This window comes from Strongyloides ratti (genome assembly GCF_001040885.1).
Source record: "Strongyloides ratti genome assembly S_ratti_ED321, chromosome : 2".
In the NCBI taxonomy this organism is placed as follows: Eukaryota; Metazoa; Nematoda; class Chromadorea; order Rhabditida; family Strongyloididae; genus Strongyloides; species Strongyloides ratti.
In genome coordinates, this window is record NC_037308.1 from 12,743,576 (window position 1) to 12,764,919 (window position 21,344).

Here is a 21,344-nt window from a genome sequence, read left to right on the forward strand (position 1 = left end):
ATTAAATATCTCTTTCTTCACCAACAAATATTGTTTCTAAGTTTAATATACCAAAATCTATTGAATATTTTGGGGTATTTCCAGCAAAAATGTATTGACTAGGAATTCTAAATTTTACTTTTCTTTTTCCTGGTATTATACTATCATCACAATCATGATAAATTTTAAAAACTGGATCAATTGTTGTTAATTCTCTAGTACTTCCTTGTAATGAAAAATTTCCATTCATATCTGTTACTCCTTCATCAAGTACATCATCAGGATCAGGACCGGAAAAAAATTATATTTATTTACCAAAAATTATTTTAAATAAAATATTTTTGATTATATATTACCTTCATCTTCATCCCAAAGTTTAACTTTAACACCTACTGCAGGTTTTGATCCACAAAAAAGTTTTCCTTTTGCTCCAACAGCTTGTTGTTTCATTCCACAAATATGCATAATAAGAGAAAAAAATAAAAAACAAAAAATGAAAATTTTTTTATTAGCCATACTTTCTTTAATAATGTTTAATAACTGTCAAAAAGCAATATATAAAAGATACTTTTATTTATATATTCTATTAATGGTTTATAAATTATATGTATTTTTCATATCAATTACAGATATCATTGATTATCATAATTTATATAATATTTTAAAAAAGTTATTTATAATAAATAATTAATCTTTTTATAAATAAAAATTGTTTAGATATATTTTTATTCTTATTTTAAATACTAGAAGATTTAAACAAATATTAAATTTCATTTGAATTTTAAACAAAATTGATTTTACTATAATTTTAAAATAAGAAAATTATTTTATTTTTGGATGAATTTACTTATAATATTACTTAATATTATAATATTTTACTTCCAATTAGGAAGTTGTTTTAGAAAACAAGGGGTTGCTGTAAAAGGACGATTACTATGTAATGGAAAACCAGCCATTAATGAAATTGTCAAAATTTTTGATTTGGATAGAAATCCTGGAGATGATGATGATTTATTAGATGAAAAATTAACTAATAAAAATGGAGAATTTATGTTAAATGGTTTTACTAGAGAATTGACTACTATTGAACCAGAATTGAGAATTTATTTTGATTGTAATGACTTTGATAGAGTAATTTATTTCTTTTTATTATTAATATCACTTTTTAGCCTTGTATGAGAATGGTGACAGTTCCTGTACCAAGTAAATATATACATAATGGAAAAGTTTCTGAATGGTATGATATTGGGCAACTAGATTTATTTTATAAAATTCAAGGAGAGTCTAGAAGTTGTCAATATTAAAATAATTATATTTTTATATTATATATAAAAAAACAAAAATTTTTTTTATGTAATTAACAATATATGCTAATTTTAAAAAGTTTGCATAAAGATATTCAAATAATCTGCCAACATACAAATATTATATTTAAAAAGTTATTATTAATATTTTAACAAAGAATTAATATGGAAAAAAAATAACACGAATTTTAAAACTTTTATTATTTAAACTAAATATTATATAAGTTTAAATTGTTTTTAATATAAACATTTTAAATTAAATAAATTTTTTTTTATATCTTTATTTATTACACATTGATTAAATGATTTATTAATGTTAAAAAAATTTTTAGTATACTTTATAAACTATAATATAATATTAAATTGATACTTTTTAAAATATATCTTTTTAAACAATTCTTTAGGATATCACATAATTTAAAATTTTTGACATTAAATTAAAAATATTATTTATTCCTAATATTATAGTTAGAGAAAAGTTTAAAGTTATAATTTGTTATACTAAAGAAAAAAAATTATTAAATAATATTTTATAAATATTATATACACATTAAAATAATATAGAAAAGAAAACATGAATTTTTCTTTCTTAAATTATATTTTAAACTATAAGCTTTTTTAAATTTATTTTCTCTTATTTTAATATTACAATTTAAAAATTTAATTTCTTTTTTTGATATTTCGACGAATTAAATTTGGTGAAACATTACTTGATAAACTTCTATTTCTAATTCTCCATTCTTTAACACGATTAACAGCTTCTGGAAATGTTAATGATTTACCTAAAGCCATACTTATAACTCCAATCCATCCATTTTTATCAACTTTTTGAACATATCTTCGTAGATGTAAACAATAAACATATTCAAAAATTAAACATCCAATTCCTACAATAACACCTATTCCAAGAAGCATAAAAGCACTTAAAAAATTTTCAATTCCTAATGGTGCTGATTGTGATTGTCCATTAAAATCTTTTTGACAAGCTCCTGTAATCCAAAAATTTTGAATTCTTTCTAAATAACCACTTTTTTGATATTCCATTAAAAATTTATTTACTTCTTTTAAATATGGAGAATTTTTAGGAAATCCAATACCATAACCAGTCATACTTGCCCATTTACCAACCATAATTAATTCACAATTTGCATCTTTTCCAGCTAAATAATCAAGTGGAACAGCATCATAAATAAAAGCTTGAAGTTTTCCTTTTCTAACTGCATCTATTCCTGCAGATACATTATCAACAAATAATTTTCTTGATGTTACATAATCATTTAATTCTTTCCAATTTCTTTTCATATTTTCATGTGTATTTCCATTTTCAACAGTTGAAAAAGTAAATTCAGGTGATTGATCACTAGCATGACGTAATCTATAATCATCAACACCAATAAGATCATGAAATTGTACACGTGTTATCATAAAAGCTGCCAAATTTGCTGTATATACAGCTAGAAATGTTAAACCAAATGCAGCCCATACAAGACTAAAAAATCTTGAAACCATTGATTTAGGTACATCTGTACTAACACTAGCACTAAATAATGTAGCCCAAACAAGCCAATAACTTCTACATAAACTAAATCTATGACCTGGAGGTGGATATTTTCCCATATTAAAACTATATGGTGATACCCATTCAAAAAGAAATATTGCAAAAGCAGCTACTTGAATAGCAACAAATAAAATAATTACCCATGTTGAATATTCAAATGGTTCTAAAAAAGCTGTTGCTGAAAGAACTCCACTACGTATTTTTACAACCATTGATATACCAGTATCCATAAATGGAACAGAGAAATCAATATCTCTGGCTCTTTCACTATTTAATTTTAATGGAGCAACAGCCATATCAGCACTTTCATTTATTAATTCAGCTGGAATTCCATTCCATTTACCACCATCATAAATACCCCATTTTGAATCTCTAACTTTATATAAAGTATAAGTGAAACCCATATCATCAGCTAATTTTTTTAATAAATCAACACAATAACCAGTACAACATTTATAAATACTTTCATTTTTTTCTATACCATCATTTCCAAGAACAATTTTTGTATCCCAAATACATCTTATTCCTTGATTACCAGGACAATCATTAGTATCTTTATCTAAATCTGAAACAATAATAAAAGGTGATTCACTTAATGTAACCACTTTTAAATGAAATTTTTCAGCAATACCATGTGGTGGATTTGCTCTTTTTCCTGGCCATTCTATATCAGCCATTCTTAAAGTATCTTTATATTCTCCAACTTTTTCCCATGTATATACTTCACCATTTGATGTTATTTTACTTCGATAATTTGATATAGTTAATTGTGATTCTAATAACATACCTTGATCATTAAAACGATAAAAAAAATTATCAAATTCATCTTTTGAATAGTATGGATTACCTTTTACAAATGATGTTAAAAGATTTTTATAAAGTTTTTTACCAATATTCCATGTTAAACCAGGATAACCATTTTCTGATTCACATGTTATTGGAGTATAAAATGTTGTATTTAATGGAAATTTACTTTTTTGTAATGCTACACCAAATAATTTAACACTTACATCAATTACTGATAATAAAACATCATCTACAGGTGGAAACATTGCATTTGATATTGTATGAAAATTTATTGATAACATTCCAACTTGAAAACCTTCATGTGCTGATGATAATGAACCTTTTACTGATTGTGTACCAATCCATAAATATTGTGGATCAAGTAAACCTAAAGGTTTAGCAAGTTTAAAAATTTTTCTTGCTTTACTCATTGTTGAATAAAGTAAAATTATTCTAGCTTGTGCTTTTTTTAATTCATTTAATTGATTTATAATAATATTATCATTATTATTATCATCAATTTCTATTGTATGCATCATTTCATATTTAAATGTTCTATCATCTCTTTCTAGGCGTATTCTTTCTTGAATTAATTCAAAAAATCTTTCTGATCCTGCCATTTTTGATCTTATTACGGCAAATTTTTCCCAATTATATCTTTTAAGAATAGCAAACATTGCCTTAATTTGATGTTCTATTGGTGGAGCTAATTGTATTGTATTATATTCACTTAATGGTTTATTAAATGTAAATCCAGCATTATCAGCATTCCATGCAATAATAGGTATACCAGTTTGACCAAGCATATATATAAAATATTGAGCAGCAGATGTTGATTCACTATAAGATTCAGATGTTGTTAAAAATATAACAATAAATACTTTTTCTTTTATTAATGTATTACAAATACAATTTAAAACATGATGAGGAAAAAATATTCCTTTTGGTAATATACAATCAGTTATTGATAATGTATAATTTGCTGGAAGTTCTCTAACTAATCTAAAAAAAAATATTATTATATATATATATTTAGATATATTATTTTTTAAATATTACTTAATACTTTGTCCAGTATTAATATTTCTAATTGTTTCTCTAATAATTTTGTCATATGTTTTTGATCTAGCATAATTTTGATAAACTAATCCAATTTTAATTGGTATTCTATTTGTGGAATGTGAATGACTACTAGTTCTTAATATAGGCAAATTAATTGACAAAGAAAAATTTATAAAAATCGTTAAAATAAAAAGTTTCATTTTCATTGAAAAAAGGAAAGTAAAATTGATATTATAATAAAAATGGCATCTAAGAAAATAAAATTATATATAATTTTAAGTATAAGATTATATTAGTAAAATTAAATAAAGTTCTATGAACACTATTAAATACATTTTATCCCCTGAGATAGTAAATACTTATTAAAGTTTTATATAAATTTTGAAAACAATTTATATATTTAAAATATAGGTAATTTAAAATTAATGTCTAAATAATCATAAAAATAAATTCTTTAAAACTTTTTACATATTTTAATATTAACATTAAAATTTTTTTTATAACTATATCTTAAATTATTAAAAATTAAGTTTATTCTTCAATTACCATAATACTTTATTTACACAAATACATACTTATTTTTATTATATAATTTGAAGATATTAATTAATTTTTTCTTTTTTCTTATCAAAATTCTTCCCCATTTTTAAAGTTTAATATAATGTATTAAATTATATTTTAAAATCACTTCATCAACTGTATGGCAAAAAAATGTTGTTACTTTCAGTTATTTTTGGAAACATTTTAATGTTTACAAAGTTTCATTAACGTTCAAAAATTTGCCTATTAAACTGCTATTCTAATATACATACTCAGAATAAAGTAAAAAAGTATTTATTTATGTCAAAATATATCAAAACAAATACTTATTACAATTGTCTTAGAAGTTGTTTTTTTAGATCCATTGATATTACATAAGTATGATAAAAATTCAATTTTCAAATATTTGTGGTTTAATTAAAGTTAATTAATAATTTTTTAATTACAAAGTTAAATAAATTTATTTTAATTACAATCTTAAATAATCATAAATAATACTTCATCTTTAATTATTTCATTTTAAGTTTATTCAAAAAAATATAAAAAAAAACTGATAAAGTTATATAATTAAAAGATTTTTTAATAAAAATATAAAATTAATTATATAAAATAAAAAATATTTAGCATAAATTTTTTTAAAAAAAAAGTTATACAATTTTACTTTACATTTTTTAAAATTTAAAATATTTTGACAGCATTTTATTTTATGAAAATAAATATATGTAAAATATTGTATTTACTATCAATAAATATTATCAAAAAAAAATTTTTTTAATTTTTTATTCATTAAAGGAAAAAAATATATATATAAATTTCTTAACTAAATTATTTTATATTAAAATAATATAATCAAAAATATCTAACCAGTCTTTAAAATACAATTAATTTCATTTATCATCTATAAATGTAATTATTTTGCAATATTATTATCAATATATAACTTTTCCCTAATAAAGCATACTTGTCATTTTTATTTTGTTATGATATAATTATAAATAATATTTATTTATTATCAATTCTTATTTAATAAAAATAAAATTATTGTTATTATTTTTAATTATTTTACTCTCTTTGTTAAATATTTCTCTCTCTCTTTCTTTTTTTTTTAACATTAATGTTTCCCAGTCACCTAAAATAAAACACCTCTACTTACATTATGATGATTAACTAAAAAAAAAAAAAAAACACATAATGATTAACATATAGAAATAAAAGAAGGTTGGAATTTCTTTATAAACCTTCCAACAATATTATATCTATTTATTTTATTTCTAACTTGGGCAAGTATATTTTATCATTAACCCCGTTAAAAATGTATTTTATATTAATATTAAATATTTTATTAATATATGTATCTGTATCTTTACAATGTACATGTAGAAATATGACTTCTAAAGAAATTTATTGTCAATCTGATTTTGGTATGTTTTTATTTTTAATTTATATATATATAAATAATATATTATAATAAATAGTATCAAAGGCAAAAATTTTGGATAAAATTCCAAGAATTTCTAGTAATGATACTATTAAAAATCAAAATATAAGAGGTATCACATACAAAGTTAAACATCTTCAAATTTTAAAAAAAGATTCAACAAAACCATTTCCAAATGAAATAATAACAGCATCCAACTCTGCATTATGTGGTGTTAATTGGTTAGAAGTTGGAAAAGAATATTATCTATTAGGAGATCAAGAAAAAAATTCATTATTCATAGGTTTATGTTCAATAATCAATTTTCATCCACAACTTATTTCATCTTCTTTGTCACCATCATCCAACCAACATAATATCAATATTATTGAAGATAATGATTCTAAAATTAAATGCTAAAATATTAGTATAAAAAAAAACAATATATAATAAATTTGTTTTTTTACCCAAAAGCATTATATCTTATGAAAAACTTTATTTTCTTATTAATTAACAACCAATTGTAAATATTTACTAAAAAAAATTTTTTTTATTACTTTTACATTTTCATTAATATTATATATTTTGAAATGAAAACATTAAACATTCGAATACCATAAGAAATATGAATGTTTTTTTATTTCTTTTTTTATTTTATTTTTTTATTAAAGAATCTTCATTTGAATTGAATGTATTGTAAGTTTATAATTATTTAATAATTACATTATTATATTAATAGTAATCATATTCAAATCAAAAAGAAGAATAGTAATAATTATTATGAATCCAATACAAAAATGAATGAAATTATTAATGAAAAAGTAAATGATAATAATTATGAGACAACCAAAAATGCAAAGTGCATATATTGTAAAAAACTTCGTGATTTTGAAGGTTGGGATTGATGAAATATTTTGGAAAATTTTTTTTTTTCTGTCATTTTTGAGGATAAACAATTTATCAAGATTATGATAGAATACTTTTTTAAAATTTTTTTAAACTTGAATTTTTTTATTGCCCATTGAAATTATTTTTTACATTTTGATGATAATAAATATACACAATTATTTTTTTAATAATTATTTTCTTTTTCATTCAATCCAAATGAATTTATTTTAATATTTTAAAGATGATCATTTTTTAATAAGATTAAACTTAATATTAAATCACATTATGATATAAATGGGTAGTCTCAAATAAGAACAAGATAATTTACATTTCAAAAGAAAACATCTACTATTTCATAGCTTTTTTTAAATTAGCCAGAATAATTAATTTTTTTATTATTAGATATCACATTTTTTCTCGTTGTAATCTTTTCTTTTTATCTATCATATTTCTACTTAATACTTTTCATTGCTTTTCACACATTATTTACCTATATCAATATCAGATGGTAATAAAGTTATCGTATAAAAGGTTTTGTGATTACATATCATACAATTTTTATTTAAAATATGATAATTTAATTTTAATCTATATGATGTTTTATGAATCAATAAATTTGTCTTGAAAAAATTTTAACAAATTTTTTTACACGTGACTTCAAAATAATAACTTTAAAATTAAAATGATATACATTTTTATCAATAGTTTTATAAATGGAAATTTTATATTAATAATAAATTGAAACATTTTTTTTTTCTCTTTTTTAAAAAACAAATAAAATAAAATTATTATAATATTTGGAAAACAAAAAATTCTTAAGAATATAAAAAAGATATTTTGTTTTTAGGATGTATTACAGTAGCATAATATCTTTTAATATAAAATGATTCTTTCTTTTACAAATGATTGTTTTTAGAGTAATTCATAATACTAATATACATAAAGAAATATTTTTTTTTCTTCAAGATATAAATTAAAATTAAAATGTTGAATAAAAAAAATGATATTTTATAATAATTTTTTTTATAATAAATAGATTTTAAATTTAAAAAACTTATAGATTAATTTTTTTAACAAAAAAATGAAAAAAAAATAATATATATATACTATTTAATTGGTAAATGATTACAAATCATAAAATTGTTATAAATGACTAAGATATCGTATTGTTACAAATGACATTGAAATAGTTGATAAGCTTTGAATTCTCTAGATTTGGTAGCTTATTAACTTGCTTATATTTTTTAAAATCAACTAACCAATTAAAAATATTTTCATTTTTTAATTGTTAAAAAAGGTTAAAATGATTATATTTCATATTATATATATTAATTTTGGTATAAATTTAAAAAAATTAATCAACCATTTATCCAAGTAGATTAGTTTAAGTTGATTGAAATTATTTTAAAATCAAATTATTAATTTTAAAATTTTAAAAATATATATAAATAGTAAGGTAATATCAGATGTTTCACTTAATAATGAAAAATATGACTTACAAGTTTTTTATTTTATTATTCTTATTAAAATTTATCAATTGTTCATATATGGAAAGATGTTATTGTTCATACATTCCAGATTTTATTTCATTTTGTTCTGCCGATTGGAGTAAGTTTATTTTTGTTAAATTGTAAAAAATTTTTTTTAGTTTCTCATGTAAAAATTAATAATAAAATGGTTCAGCAAAAAAATAGTAGCTCAACGGATATGTATGATATGATTGATACAGTAAGGTATTCTGTTGATCATAAAAATATATTAAAAAAATCTAATAAATTTAATAATCGTGATCTTCCAAATGTTATTGTAACACCATTAGATTTTAATAGTTGTGGATTAAGTTGGTTAAGAGAAGATGATGAATATATTTTAATGAGTCAAATGTATTTTGATAAGGTATTATACATAATATATTGTGATGGTTTAAAATTTGATGGAGATAAAAAAGAAAGCATTGAAAAAATAAAGTTATGGAATGATACTATTCCATGTCCTTTGTCTGAAATAATTTAAATTTTATATCAATAAAATAACAATTAACTTTTTTTCTTATAATTTTAAAAATAAATAATTATATATATTTTTTTGTCAAAATATAAAATTATTAAAATTTCAAATCTAAAAGTATTTCAATGTACTTTTTTTTTGAATTAAAACAAAAAAATATATCAGGTGAATATAGTATAAATTTAATATTTTGTATGGTAACTTTTCTTTACATAAATTTATTAATTTAATACTATTTTTATATCATTTTTTCAAGGCAACATTAAAATAGATATTGACACATAAAAATAATATTCATTTCTATTGTTTATAAAAATAATAAATTAAAGGTAAAATCAAAATTTTTGTTTTTCAGTAAATATTTAAAATAAATCAAATTCAAAAAATTTTTACTCTAAAATATTACTTAAGAAAGATTAAAAAAAAATAAAAATTCTAACAAAAGTTAAAAGTTAAAGTATGTAGATATATTATAAGAATGATTACTATATACATTTTTGATGTATATTTATAGAAAAATATTACACCAACTTTAAGCGAGTTTTAAAAAAAAATAATAAAAACATTTTTCATAAATATTAATGTACATATTATAAAAATTTAAAAATATAGCTAGCATCAAGCATTAAACTACTTTTATTTTATATTTATATAAATATATTTTAATTTTTTATTTCAAATAATTTTTTAATTTTTAATTATTGAAAAATAGTTTTTAAATGATTTTATTATGTACATTTTAAATATGTATGTGATATTTATTTGTAATAATTCAATAGATTTTATTATAATTAAAAAAGTTTGATAAATATGATAAACCAATATAATAAATTATTTTTTAAAAGTATTAATATTAAATTATAGTTTGTTTTATGTTTAATATTTTTAAATTCATATGCTTAAATTTTTAAAAATTATTATATAATGTTTTTTTTTTATAAAATTAGTAAAGGTAATACTTCTAAAACGTTAAATTACTAAAAAAATAGTAATAAAGAATACAATTAGTAAAAACAGTTATTAAAATAAATATATATTTTTTCATTAAAGATTCTATTAATTTTATTAAAAATTTTAAAGTTATAATCATATTAAAGTTTTTTTTTTATCAAAAAACTTAGTAACATAATTAAAAATAATATACTTGTGAATAAATTATTATGTAAATGAGAGGAAAAAAAGATTAATTATAATAAAAACTAAATGTTTATATAATAAATAAAAAACTTTTATAATTTTTATATTAACAAAAACTATTTTAGAATATTTGAATAAAATAAATTATAAAAGTTACTGATAAAAATATTTTAATCTTATCATATAATTGTGCAATAAAAAAAACAATAATAATTTTAATTTTGTATTTGCTTACAAAAGCAATATTTTTTTATACAAATCAATTTCGTGTTTTTTTCTTTCTGTCACTTTATTCTTAATAATTTTATTTTTCCTTATTTAAATATTATTTTATGTTTTTAGAATTTTATGATTATTTTTGTTATATATTAGTAAATAAAATTATTGTATTTAATTGATAAGTATTTATTTATAATGTTATATACTCAACTGATTCATATTAGAAACATTTATACTTTGAAAATAAATGTTTGTATACTTTTGTAATAAAATTATTAATTTTAATTGTTATTCAAAGTAAGAGTAAATGAAGACTTTATTGTTATTCATACTTTATACTGTATAACTAAACTTACTAATAATATATTTTTTTATTTAATATTTTTAAAACTTTTTTTAAGTCATATATATAAATGTATATTTTATTGTATAATATTAAAAATATATAATATATTGAATTTTTATAAAAAAAAATATATTATTATGTATTATTATTTTATTTGTAGTTATATTAACTTAATAAGTAAATCAAATAGTAACAAATAAAGATTATATATAAATTTTTTACTTGATAATAACAAATTGTATGTTTTTCATAAAATAGTAAAAAAATTTTTTTTACTATATATAAAAGTATTATACTTATAATAAAATTAAAATAAGCAACCGAATTTAGAAAATATTTTATTGATACTTAACTTTCTTTATCACAATGACATAATGATAAATTTGTCTATTGTTTATAGTGTAGGAGAAAGTCTCAGTAGGGATTATGGAGCAAGTAAGTTAAAATCAAAAAGTTTCTTTTCTTGTTTCCATATATATAAAATAATACTTGGTATCTATCTTTATATATATATCTTTTAAAAGTGTTATATATATATAATACTTCAAAAATATTGTAGTTAAAATAATAGAAATATGAAGATTAATGAGTTGGAAAATGATTTTGGAGACTACCCACAATCTTTTTTCTTCTTTATCATCATGCCTACAGGAGATATTATGGTGGTAGTAGAAAATGTAGAAGAAAATAATAGTGATATGCATGACAATTTCAATGTCATAAAATATTTTCTATGAATAGTTGAAAGTTAATATTCATATTGTTAAAAATAACAAACTTCTGTTTGTGAAGTGTGACCTTATGGATGTAATAGGGTATAGTACACCATAACTTGTGGTAGTTTCATGGATAAAATATATATATATATATAAGCTTACTACTTTCTTTAAAAGGGAGGGATTTATAAAAAGAAATCTTTTAATTTTACTACTACTGTTCTTCTTGATATATTTCTTATAATTTTATTTCTTTGATGTTATTCTATAAAAGAGTTTAAATAATTATAAATGTTAAATAATTAGTCAAAATGAATACAAAGAAAAAAATTTTTTCTTGTCAGCGGTACCTTAAAAAAAAAAAGAGATTGTATCATTATTTATCATTTATAATTAATTAGGATCACCAATCTTTTTTTTTTACCTTAATTTTCTCTTGAGTAGTTATATCATTAACAAAATATATAGTAAGTTAAATTATTTTTTGATTATTCTAAATTTTTATTATAAAATAATATTATATGCTAACAAATAATATTAATAAAAAATTTTATTGCTGTTATTAATATTTATATATAAATAATTTTTATCAATTGTAATATAAATAATTTTTATAAACATTTTTATATGCTAATATTTATTATAATAAATTATACTTTATTATGCAAGTTATTTTTCTAATTATTATTAAAATAATTAATCTATTTAGATAATTTTAAAATAATTATTTATGTAAATATATTTTAAAATTTTAAAAAAAGAAGAAAGTATATATTGAATAAAAATATAAATAAAAAAAATATCTTTATTAAAAATTAGACATTATATTTTTAGTTTAATTGATGATATTTACACATTCCTATTAAATCTCAATATCCTTAACATATTATTTTAACAAAGATGTAGTAATAGTTTATTAATATATATATATATATATATTTATAAATTGATAATGTAATATAGAAAAGTAAGATTACAGGGTATCAGTAAGGTAGTGATAAAGTATATTGGTGGTATTTATCTAGTGCTAACGGCAGAATGATATGTATTATTCTATTATCTAATAATAATAATAATAGATATACTTTAATTTAATTATCTTTATGATGAGTTTTCAATTTTGATGGTTATATTTTGATTACTCTTTTCTTAAGTATAATGTATCATTTTTAAGGTTTATCTTACTTTATTATCATGATACTGAGAATTTTTATGAAGTAGTAAAAATTTTTATTAATATATTGATATATTAACATGATCACTAATTTGATTTTATACATAAACACATTATTTTATTTCTTTACATTTGATTGTTAATGTGATAATAATACTTTATATAGCTAGGATGAATACTTTAACATTCTAAGATTGTTTTATCACCTTTTATTATCAAATTTTTTTATTGTCGGCAGCTAAAACTTTATTATTTCGTTACAATTAATGAATATTTTATAAGCGTTCAAGGACTTTTATTATTTTAAAAGATTATATCAAAATTACATTTACCTACCAAAAAGTTTAAAAAATTTTTTAATATAAAAACCGTTCATATATATAATATAATTTTTTTTTTCCTATCAATTAAATGTATATGTAAATATATATATATTTTTATTTTATTTATTTTAAAGATATAATAATTATAATAAAAAAAAAAAGAAAAAAAAAATTTTTTTTTTATTATATATTAATATGAATGAACCAAATACACCTAATATTTCGGAAGCACCATGTACATCAACATCATCTTCAGCATGTTCTGCATCCTCAACACCATCTTATCCACCAATTTATGTTAATACAAAAACTGTAAATGTAACGAATGAAAGAACTTCAACATCATATGTTCAAAATCCTCCTGCCTATCAATATCCTTCTGTTAATTCACCACAATATTATTATCAAGGACCTTCTATTCATGATTATAGAAGTCATATTGACAGATGGTCATGCAATCAGATGCCTCCACGAGATAGTGGTGTTCATTCAAGCACAAGTCAAAGTGAAGTAAGTTTTTAAGAAATATTTATATAAAATCTTTTAACTTTTTAATTTCTTAAGATTTATTCTAATCCCTCTTATTCTCATTCATATCTTACAACAACTTGTAATTCCCCTTTTGATACTTCATCATATATCTCAGGATTTAGTAATGAAGAGTTATCATCTGAACATCAAATGACATTAGATAATTTAAAGTCAAAATGTTCACATAATACGGGATCACAAAATATGTCACAGGAAAAAGCATTTGAGGAAGTTTTACTTATGCTTCAAGATGTTGAAGATTGTGTTGTTTTTAAGGCTGCACAAACAATAAAATATATAGCAAAAGAGGATTCCTCCAAAGAAAGACAATTTGCACTTGGTACAATAAATAATATAGCAATAATTCAAACATTAAATAATGTTTTAATAAAAGGAAATTTAAATCCAAAAATTTCACAAGAAATTTTATCAACATTTTTTTATATATTAAGTTATAATGATGGTGTATCATTATTTTTAAAATTTTTACAAACATTTCCAAATGATCAAAATATTTTATTAGATACATTATTATTACATTTACAAAATCCTCAATATCAAAGAGGTTGCCATAGATTTTCACTTATCATTCTTCATTCATTAATATTTTGTTCTGATCCATATAAAACAACAATAATTAAAATACTTCGAGAAAAATTTGCTGTATCAAAAATATTAAGAAATAATTGTATTGAAATTACACGATTAGAGGAAAAATCATTAAGTATAATGATTGATATATTAAGAAAACTTTGTGAAAATAATCCTGAACAAAAAAAAATATTTATTTGTAATAATGGTATTGAACAATTATTATTAATATTAAGTAATTATAATTATGAAAATCTTACAAATCGTTGTCTTTTATTATTGAAAGCTATTATTAATTATGATCCAAAATTACTTGTTAATAGAGGTGTATTTAAAATATTTCCATCAATATTGATGTCACCATCATCTAAGATAAGAAAACTTGCTTTAGAAAGTGTTAGAGATTTAGGAGATATTCAAGTTAGTACTATTGAATTAGAAGATACCTTAAAATGTCTTATGCATGTATTATGTAAGTTTTTATAATAAATATATATTTTTTTTTATAATTATATTATATTTAGGTACACCATATATAGAGGAAGCACGCCTATCAATATATGCTATAGCAAACTTTTTATATAATAATCAAATTAATAAAAGTTTTTTTATCAATAATGACGGGTTAGGAATAGTAAAAAGTTTACTTTTTTCAACAGCATCAATACCAAATAGAGAATCAATACAAAGAGAATTAGAAGAGATAGAGGAAAGATCATTTGTAACAATAAGATTTTTATGTGGTAATCATGATAAAGCTAATGAAATTCAAAATTTTTTAGCTCATGATGATGGTATGATAAATATATTTTTACAACATTTACATCACCCAAGACCAGCAGTTTTAAAACAATTATTATGGATTTTATCATTTTTATCAAAAAATCAAGAAAATATTGAAATATTTAGAAAGGATGAATTTATTATGGGTTTGGCAAATGTATTAAAAGTTTCTGTTACTACTCATTCAAAAATGACACATATTGAGGATGTATCAGTTAAAGAATTAATATCATTAACATTAACAATAATTTGTAATTTAATAGAAGATCATAGATTACGTGATATGTTTTTGGAAATTCTTTTGATGTCAGATAATTGTATTGAATTAGAAAATGGACGTATGATATCTTTACCAGTTGCTGTACTTTTAATAAAAGAAGATAAATTTAAAAAAAATATTCTTCAAATAATGGCAAATTTTTCAAAAGATGAAAGAATGGTTGGAACATTTACATCACATCCAGAAGTTATAGAAATTATTAAAACAATTATGATAAATGAAACGGGTATATGTAATATATTAGCAGATTCTTGTTATAGAAATTGGATAAGTAAAAAACAATTATCAACAACTTCAATGCCATTACCAAATATAAAAGTATTATTTAAAGATGATGAAATAAATAAAAGTGGATATAATCATAGTATATATAAATATCCAGGAGAAAGTTTGATAAGTAATTCACAGGAACAATCATCAACTTTACAACATCATTTACCATTTAATTCAAAATTGATAAATTATCAAAATTTTGAAACATCACATCCTGTTTTAAGATCCTCTACAAAAGAATTACCTTTTAATGATAATGTTACTTTTATGTCTACTTCTGTTACTCATCACCCATCTACTATATTTTCACCAAATGATGAAATATATTATGGTGTTGAGGATAATTTATATTATGAAAGAAATTTAGATCCAAATACTACTTCTGATAGTGGATTAGGAAGAACTTTTATTGAATTAGAAAATCAAACATTAATAGAAGGAAGTAGTGGTTATAATAGTAAAAGACAAAAAATGAATACTGATTATATAATACCATATAATTATATACCACAATCAGAAATTCAACTTTCAAGGCAATTTAGTGAAGTAAATATTTCACCTATTCAATCAACAAATTTAAATATTGATGGATCATCTCAATATAACATAATACCGGTAAAAAATATTAAAAATGATGATATGAAAGATAAAATTAATAATAAAAATGAGGAAGTTGAAAAAAATTGTGAAGATAATTTAAATGAAAGTAAAATTATTGGTGAATTATAATGATAATAATAATAATAATAAAAAATTATTTTACAATTAAATGATTTATTAAAAATTATATTTATTAATATATTTTAAATATCTCCCTTTCAATTTTTATTATTATTGTTAATATAATATTTTAAAAGATATTCTTTTGATTTATAAATGGAAATAGAAAGACTAATGATAGACAATTATATAAATGGATATATATATATATATTATATTTTTTTTTGTATCTTATTTTTTTCATAGAGATAAATAAACTATTTTATAGTAAAGATGTAAAATTTTTATTTCTTGTTTCACTTTCATTGTCTTTTTAAATAACTATCAATAAAATATATATTAAATAATCTAGTCTTAAACATTTAATAAAAGAATACTTTTATTAAATATATTTATATATCTTATAATGGAAAAAGATAAAAGAGATAATGGTAATTTTAAATTTGTAGACTACTTAAAGTATCTTGTTCATGGATATTTATATATAAATATATTAAAAATCCTATTAAATGTTCAAATAATTGCCATATGATTATACAAAGATTTGGGTTGATACTTAATATATAGATGTATTTTTAATATATTTACTTATAACAAAAACATTTTCCTTGAAACTTTCATTACTTTTACTTAGTAGGTTAAAGTGGAAAAGTAGAATATATTATTTTAAATATATATAGTTTTTTTTTTTCTAAAATAAAATTATAACCAATGGTGGCTTATTTAGGTTATCTATTCATAAGTTTCACACTATTTCTAAAGTAAACTTCTATATTTTATAAACATTTTTTTTTATATACTATTATTTATTTATAGAAAAAATATTTATTGACTATTTTTGTTGTATATTTAAAAAATATTATTATAAAAATAAATGAAAATTATATATATATATATATATACCAATTTTAATATATTTAAAGTAAATAATCATATTGTCATGTAGTACATTTTTTCTTACATATTAGCATATTATATTAAAAATTTTTTATAATAATTTATATTATTTTATGATAAATTAATCAAAAATATTTTATTAACTTATTTTAATAGTTTAATCAAATGATCCTTTCTTTAAATTTCATAATAAATATTATATTTATTATTATTATATTCCTAAGGAAAGGATTAACATTACCTGTTGAAGGAGGAATATCATCATTAGCTAGTAGAGGTGGAAGTGATGCAGCATTAGGAGGTGGTGGTGGTGTAGCTGCAGAAAATATTAAAAAATTTGCCGAATGTATGTTATATTGTTTTATTTATAAAAAAAAATTTTTTTTTAAGTATATGGAATTGCTACACAAATAATGAATCTTGGGGGTGAAGTATTAAGTGGAGGAAGAGGATCATCCTCAGCTAGTGGTAATTCTTTATCAAGATATATGAATAATTATTCAAATAAATTAGATGGAAATTCAATTAATGGTGGTGATATTGTTAGACCAACATTTCGTGGAGTTTCTGGATATGAACCATCACCAACACTTCCAACAAATTATGGTGGAGGATTTCTTGGATCAAAATCAGGATATGGTGCACCAAATTTAGGAGGATCATCAAGTTATGGAAGTGGACCAGTACAATCAGCCAGAATGTCTGGTCTTGAACAAATATTACATGGTTTTTTAGGAAGTAGTTTTGGATCTAATAGTTATACATCAACAGCAACAAAACCAGATTTTTTTAATACAAAAAAACCTAATGAATTTGAAAGTAATACCTATTCAGGAAAGGGATCTAATATTGATGCAATAATGAATGCCTTAATGAGATCAGGAGCTAGAAAAGCTGATGAATTACCAGATGAAAATCGTAATATTTTAAGTCAATTTTTTGGTAAATAATTAAATTATCTTTTTTTTTGAATAATATAATTTATCTTATTTTATTTTTTTGTACAAACATGACTTTTTTTTTAAATTGTTAAAATATAATTAAACTAATTTTAAATATAATGAATCAATAAATAATTATTTTAAAACATTTTTTATTAGTTGTCAATTTTTAAATTAGTTTTATGAATATATATATATATATATAAGATAAACTATATAATTAAAAAGTATATTTTAATAAAAAATTTTTATGCATAAATAAAATTTTAAAAATTAATTTTATTAAATAATATAGTATAATATATATAAATTGACATGAAATGAATAGTAATGAATAATTAATAATAAGTTAATTAATCAGTTATATAGTCTAAAACAGTAAAAATTTTTAATAAAATAGTTATAATTAGAAAATGCTAATATAAAATTTAAAATAAATAGTATAATTTATAGTTGATAATATGAGGGAAAGTTTGATTGACAAAATATAATATTATTATTAAAATATTAAGTTAATAATTTATTATAATTTAATATGTTTTTGTATATAAAGAAGAATTTTTAAAAATATTTATTAATTCCCTCAATATATATATATATATGTCCATATCTAATTCTTTATCATTTATTTTAATATAATGATTAAGTAAGTAATTGATGAAGACAAAAGGAAATTGTTTGAATGGTAAAAAATAATTTTAAACATTTAAAGATATTTAAGATGGAAATAAAATAATAAGTAATATGTGTTTAGAAAATTGGTAATTAAATTGTGTCCTTTTAAAAAGAATTTAAGAAATATTTTATTTATTTGTATATATTTGTTAATAAAAAGAAGATATATATTTATATGTAAATAGTTGAAAATTTTCATTGGACATGATAATTTTAAATTAAACTCTAAAAAGAATAAATCTTTTTCTATTTTATCAGATTATGAACTTTAGTTATAGTTGAAAGAAGAAAAGGAGTTTAAAGATGAACAATAGTGAATATTTATAATATACTTATTTACTTACTTTTTCTAGATATATAATACTTCCCAACTATTCATTGACAAATATATATATATATTTTGTAGTAGTCATAAGAATGAAATGATAATTTTTAATGGAGCAATTTATGTTTCCCCAAGTAATAATAATAAAAATTTTAAATTGAACAATAGAAATAATTTTTATATCTTCTTTATATAACCATATTTAAAACAAAATTTAAAAAAAAAAGTTTTTGATGATAAAAAATAAAAAAAAAAAATATTTTATCAATAAATAGATTTTTAATAACTATTTTTTATTTTTAAAGTCTTAATATACTTTCTTCTCTTATTACACAATTTTTATTTGTATCTTCAGAAGATGATTGATAAGATGTTTGGGTATTCATTGACATATATGATTTTTCTGTTTTTTGAGGTAATACTGAAGAAGTAGATAGTTCTTTTTTATTTTTATTTTTAGGAATAAAAGTTCTAAATAACTCAATCGGAAATGGAAAAATAATCGTTGAATTCTTTTCTGCACTTATAGAGTTTAATGTTTGTAGATAACGTAGTTGTAAAGCTGCTGATGATTGAGATATAACAGATGCAGCTTGTGATAAAGCTCTCGATGCTTTTTCTTCTCCCTCTGCAGCAATAACCTATAATATCATAAAATAAATAAATAATATTTTAGTTAGTTTTTTTTTATATTAAAAAAAACAACTAAAAATTTACTTTTGCACGAGCTTCGCGTGTAGCTTCAGCTTCAGCTGCCATGGCTCTTTGTAATTGAACAGGAAGACGAACATCTTTAACTTCAACTCTTTCTACTTTTACGCCCCATGGATCTGTTGCTTCATCAAGCATATTTTGCATTTGTAATGAAATAGTATCACGATCAGATAATATTTCAGCAAGTGTTTTAGTACCCAATATATTTCTTAATGTTGTTTGTGCTAATAATTTAGTGGATCTTGTTGCATCTTCAACATTAGTTACAGAAATAGTACTATTACTAATTCTTGAATAAACAACAGCATCCACTGCAACAGTTACAGAATCTTTAGTTAAAATTTCTTGTGGTGGTACATCAAAAGAAACTACACGTAAGTCAACTTTTTTATATGAATCTATACATGGTATTACAATAAAAAGACCTAAAAATAATAAATTGCTATAATTTATTTTGAAGTTTTATAATTTTATTTTAAATTATTTATAAATAAATAAATAAAAATATATTTTTTTTAATTTGTTTATTTAAAAAAATGAAAATATTTCTTATAATAAAAAATATAATTTAATAAAAAAATAATAAACAAACCTGGACCCTTTGGGCCACCTGGAAGAAGGCGACCAAGACGAAAAATGACAGCTCTTTCATATTCTTGAACAACTTTTATACAGAAAAATAATGATAAAGGCATTGTTAGAAAAACAATAACAACTGCAAAACCAGCTAAAATCCATCCACAAATTCCAAGGTCGTTACTACCATTTTGATCAACATGAAGTTGACGGTCAAATTTTTTGTGTTCCCAATTTTTCATGGAAGAAGATTGCCAACGTAATGATTGTTTTTTATTAAACTGATCGTGACTTTTAGAAGAAGATTCAATGTTAAATGGTTTTTCGTTAGAAGATTGACTAGAAATAGGGTCGTTTTGTGAATAAGGAGTATTGTTATGTGCAGTACTTCTGGCCTGATAATATGAGTAGGACATGTTGTAGAAAGAGGTGGAGAAAAGTAGGAGGATGTATAGATATATATGTTTAAAGTATATTAAAGGAAATTGTGGTAAAATATAAAAAAAAAAAAGTTAAATGAATATTAATGTAAATATCTTATTATTAATAGTTGAAAATTAAAGTTAATCAATTTTGTTTCTT

General features: G+C 20.0%; 8 protein-coding genes across 8 annotated transcripts; 5 read left to right on the forward strand and 3 right to left on the reverse strand.

Annotated features, from left to right (window-relative positions):
- Position 1: 1 nt before the first annotated feature.
- SRAE_2000407600 (Transthyretin-like family-containing protein) lies at positions 2 to 444 on the reverse strand (the record flags this gene model as incomplete). Its single annotated transcript, XM_024642902.1, has 2 exons — positions 2 to 240; positions 336 to 444. 2 exons carry the CDS (start codon positions 442 to 444, stop codon positions 2 to 4), a joined length of 348 nt encoding a protein of 115 aa, XP_024508627.1.
- Positions 445 to 816: 372 nt separating this feature from the next.
- SRAE_2000407700 (Transthyretin-like family-containing protein) lies at positions 817 to 1,283 on the forward strand (the record flags this gene model as incomplete). Its single annotated transcript, XM_024642903.1, has 2 exons — positions 817 to 1,110; positions 1,149 to 1,283. The coding sequence occupies 2 exons, from the start codon at positions 817 to 819 to the stop codon at positions 1,281 to 1,283; spliced, it is 429 nt and encodes a 142-aa protein (XP_024508628.1).
- A 660-nt stretch (positions 1,284 to 1,943) lies between these two features.
- SRAE_2000407800 (NMDA receptor 2) lies at positions 1,944 to 4,895 on the reverse strand (the record flags this gene model as incomplete). Its single annotated transcript, XM_024642904.1, has 2 exons — positions 1,944 to 4,629; positions 4,687 to 4,895. The coding sequence occupies 2 exons, from the start codon at positions 4,893 to 4,895 to the stop codon at positions 1,944 to 1,946; spliced, it is 2,895 nt and encodes a 964-aa protein (XP_024508629.1).
- Positions 4,896 to 6,613: 1,718 nt separating this feature from the next.
- SRAE_2000407900 (Netrin domain and Proteinase inhibitor I35, tissue inhibitor of metalloproteinase family and Tissue inhibitor of metalloproteinases-like, OB-fold domain-containing protein) lies at positions 6,614 to 7,551 on the forward strand (the record flags this gene model as incomplete). The annotated part of the gene is made up of 4 exons (XM_024642905.1): positions 6,614 to 6,650; positions 6,705 to 6,950; positions 7,318 to 7,342; positions 7,386 to 7,551. The coding sequence occupies 4 exons, from the start codon at positions 6,614 to 6,616 to the stop codon at positions 7,549 to 7,551; spliced, it is 474 nt and encodes a 157-aa protein (XP_024508630.1).
- Positions 7,552 to 9,081: 1,530 nt separating this feature from the next.
- On the forward strand, positions 9,082 to 9,547 carry SRAE_2000408000 (Proteinase inhibitor I35, tissue inhibitor of metalloproteinase family and Tissue inhibitor of metalloproteinases-like, OB-fold domain-containing protein; the record flags this gene model as incomplete). Its single annotated transcript, XM_024642906.1, has 2 exons — positions 9,082 to 9,142; positions 9,183 to 9,547. The coding sequence occupies 2 exons, from the start codon at positions 9,082 to 9,084 to the stop codon at positions 9,545 to 9,547; spliced, it is 426 nt and encodes a 141-aa protein (XP_024508631.1).
- A 4,104-nt stretch (positions 9,548 to 13,651) lies between these two features.
- On the forward strand, positions 13,652 to 16,643 carry SRAE_2000408100 (Armadillo-like helical domain and Armadillo-type fold domain-containing protein; the record flags this gene model as incomplete). Its single annotated transcript, XM_024642908.1, has 3 exons — positions 13,652 to 13,966; positions 14,021 to 15,050; positions 15,103 to 16,643. The coding sequence occupies 3 exons, from the start codon at positions 13,652 to 13,654 to the stop codon at positions 16,641 to 16,643; spliced, it is 2,886 nt and encodes a 961-aa protein (XP_024508632.1).
- Positions 16,644 to 17,696: 1,053 nt separating this feature from the next.
- Positions 17,697 to 18,481, forward strand: SRAE_2000408200 (Hypothetical protein; the record flags this gene model as incomplete). Its single annotated transcript, XM_024642909.1, has 2 exons — positions 17,697 to 17,877; positions 17,922 to 18,481. The coding sequence occupies 2 exons, from the start codon at positions 17,697 to 17,699 to the stop codon at positions 18,479 to 18,481; spliced, it is 741 nt and encodes a 246-aa protein (XP_024508633.1).
- Positions 18,482 to 19,771: 1,290 nt separating this feature from the next.
- On the reverse strand, positions 19,772 to 21,178 carry SRAE_2000408300 (Band 7 protein family and Stomatin family-containing protein; the record flags this gene model as incomplete). Its single annotated transcript, XM_024642910.1, has 3 exons — positions 19,772 to 20,113; positions 20,190 to 20,611; positions 20,779 to 21,178. The coding sequence occupies 3 exons, from the start codon at positions 21,176 to 21,178 to the stop codon at positions 19,772 to 19,774; spliced, it is 1,164 nt and encodes a 387-aa protein (XP_024508634.1).
- Positions 21,179 to 21,344: the final 166 nt, after the last annotated feature.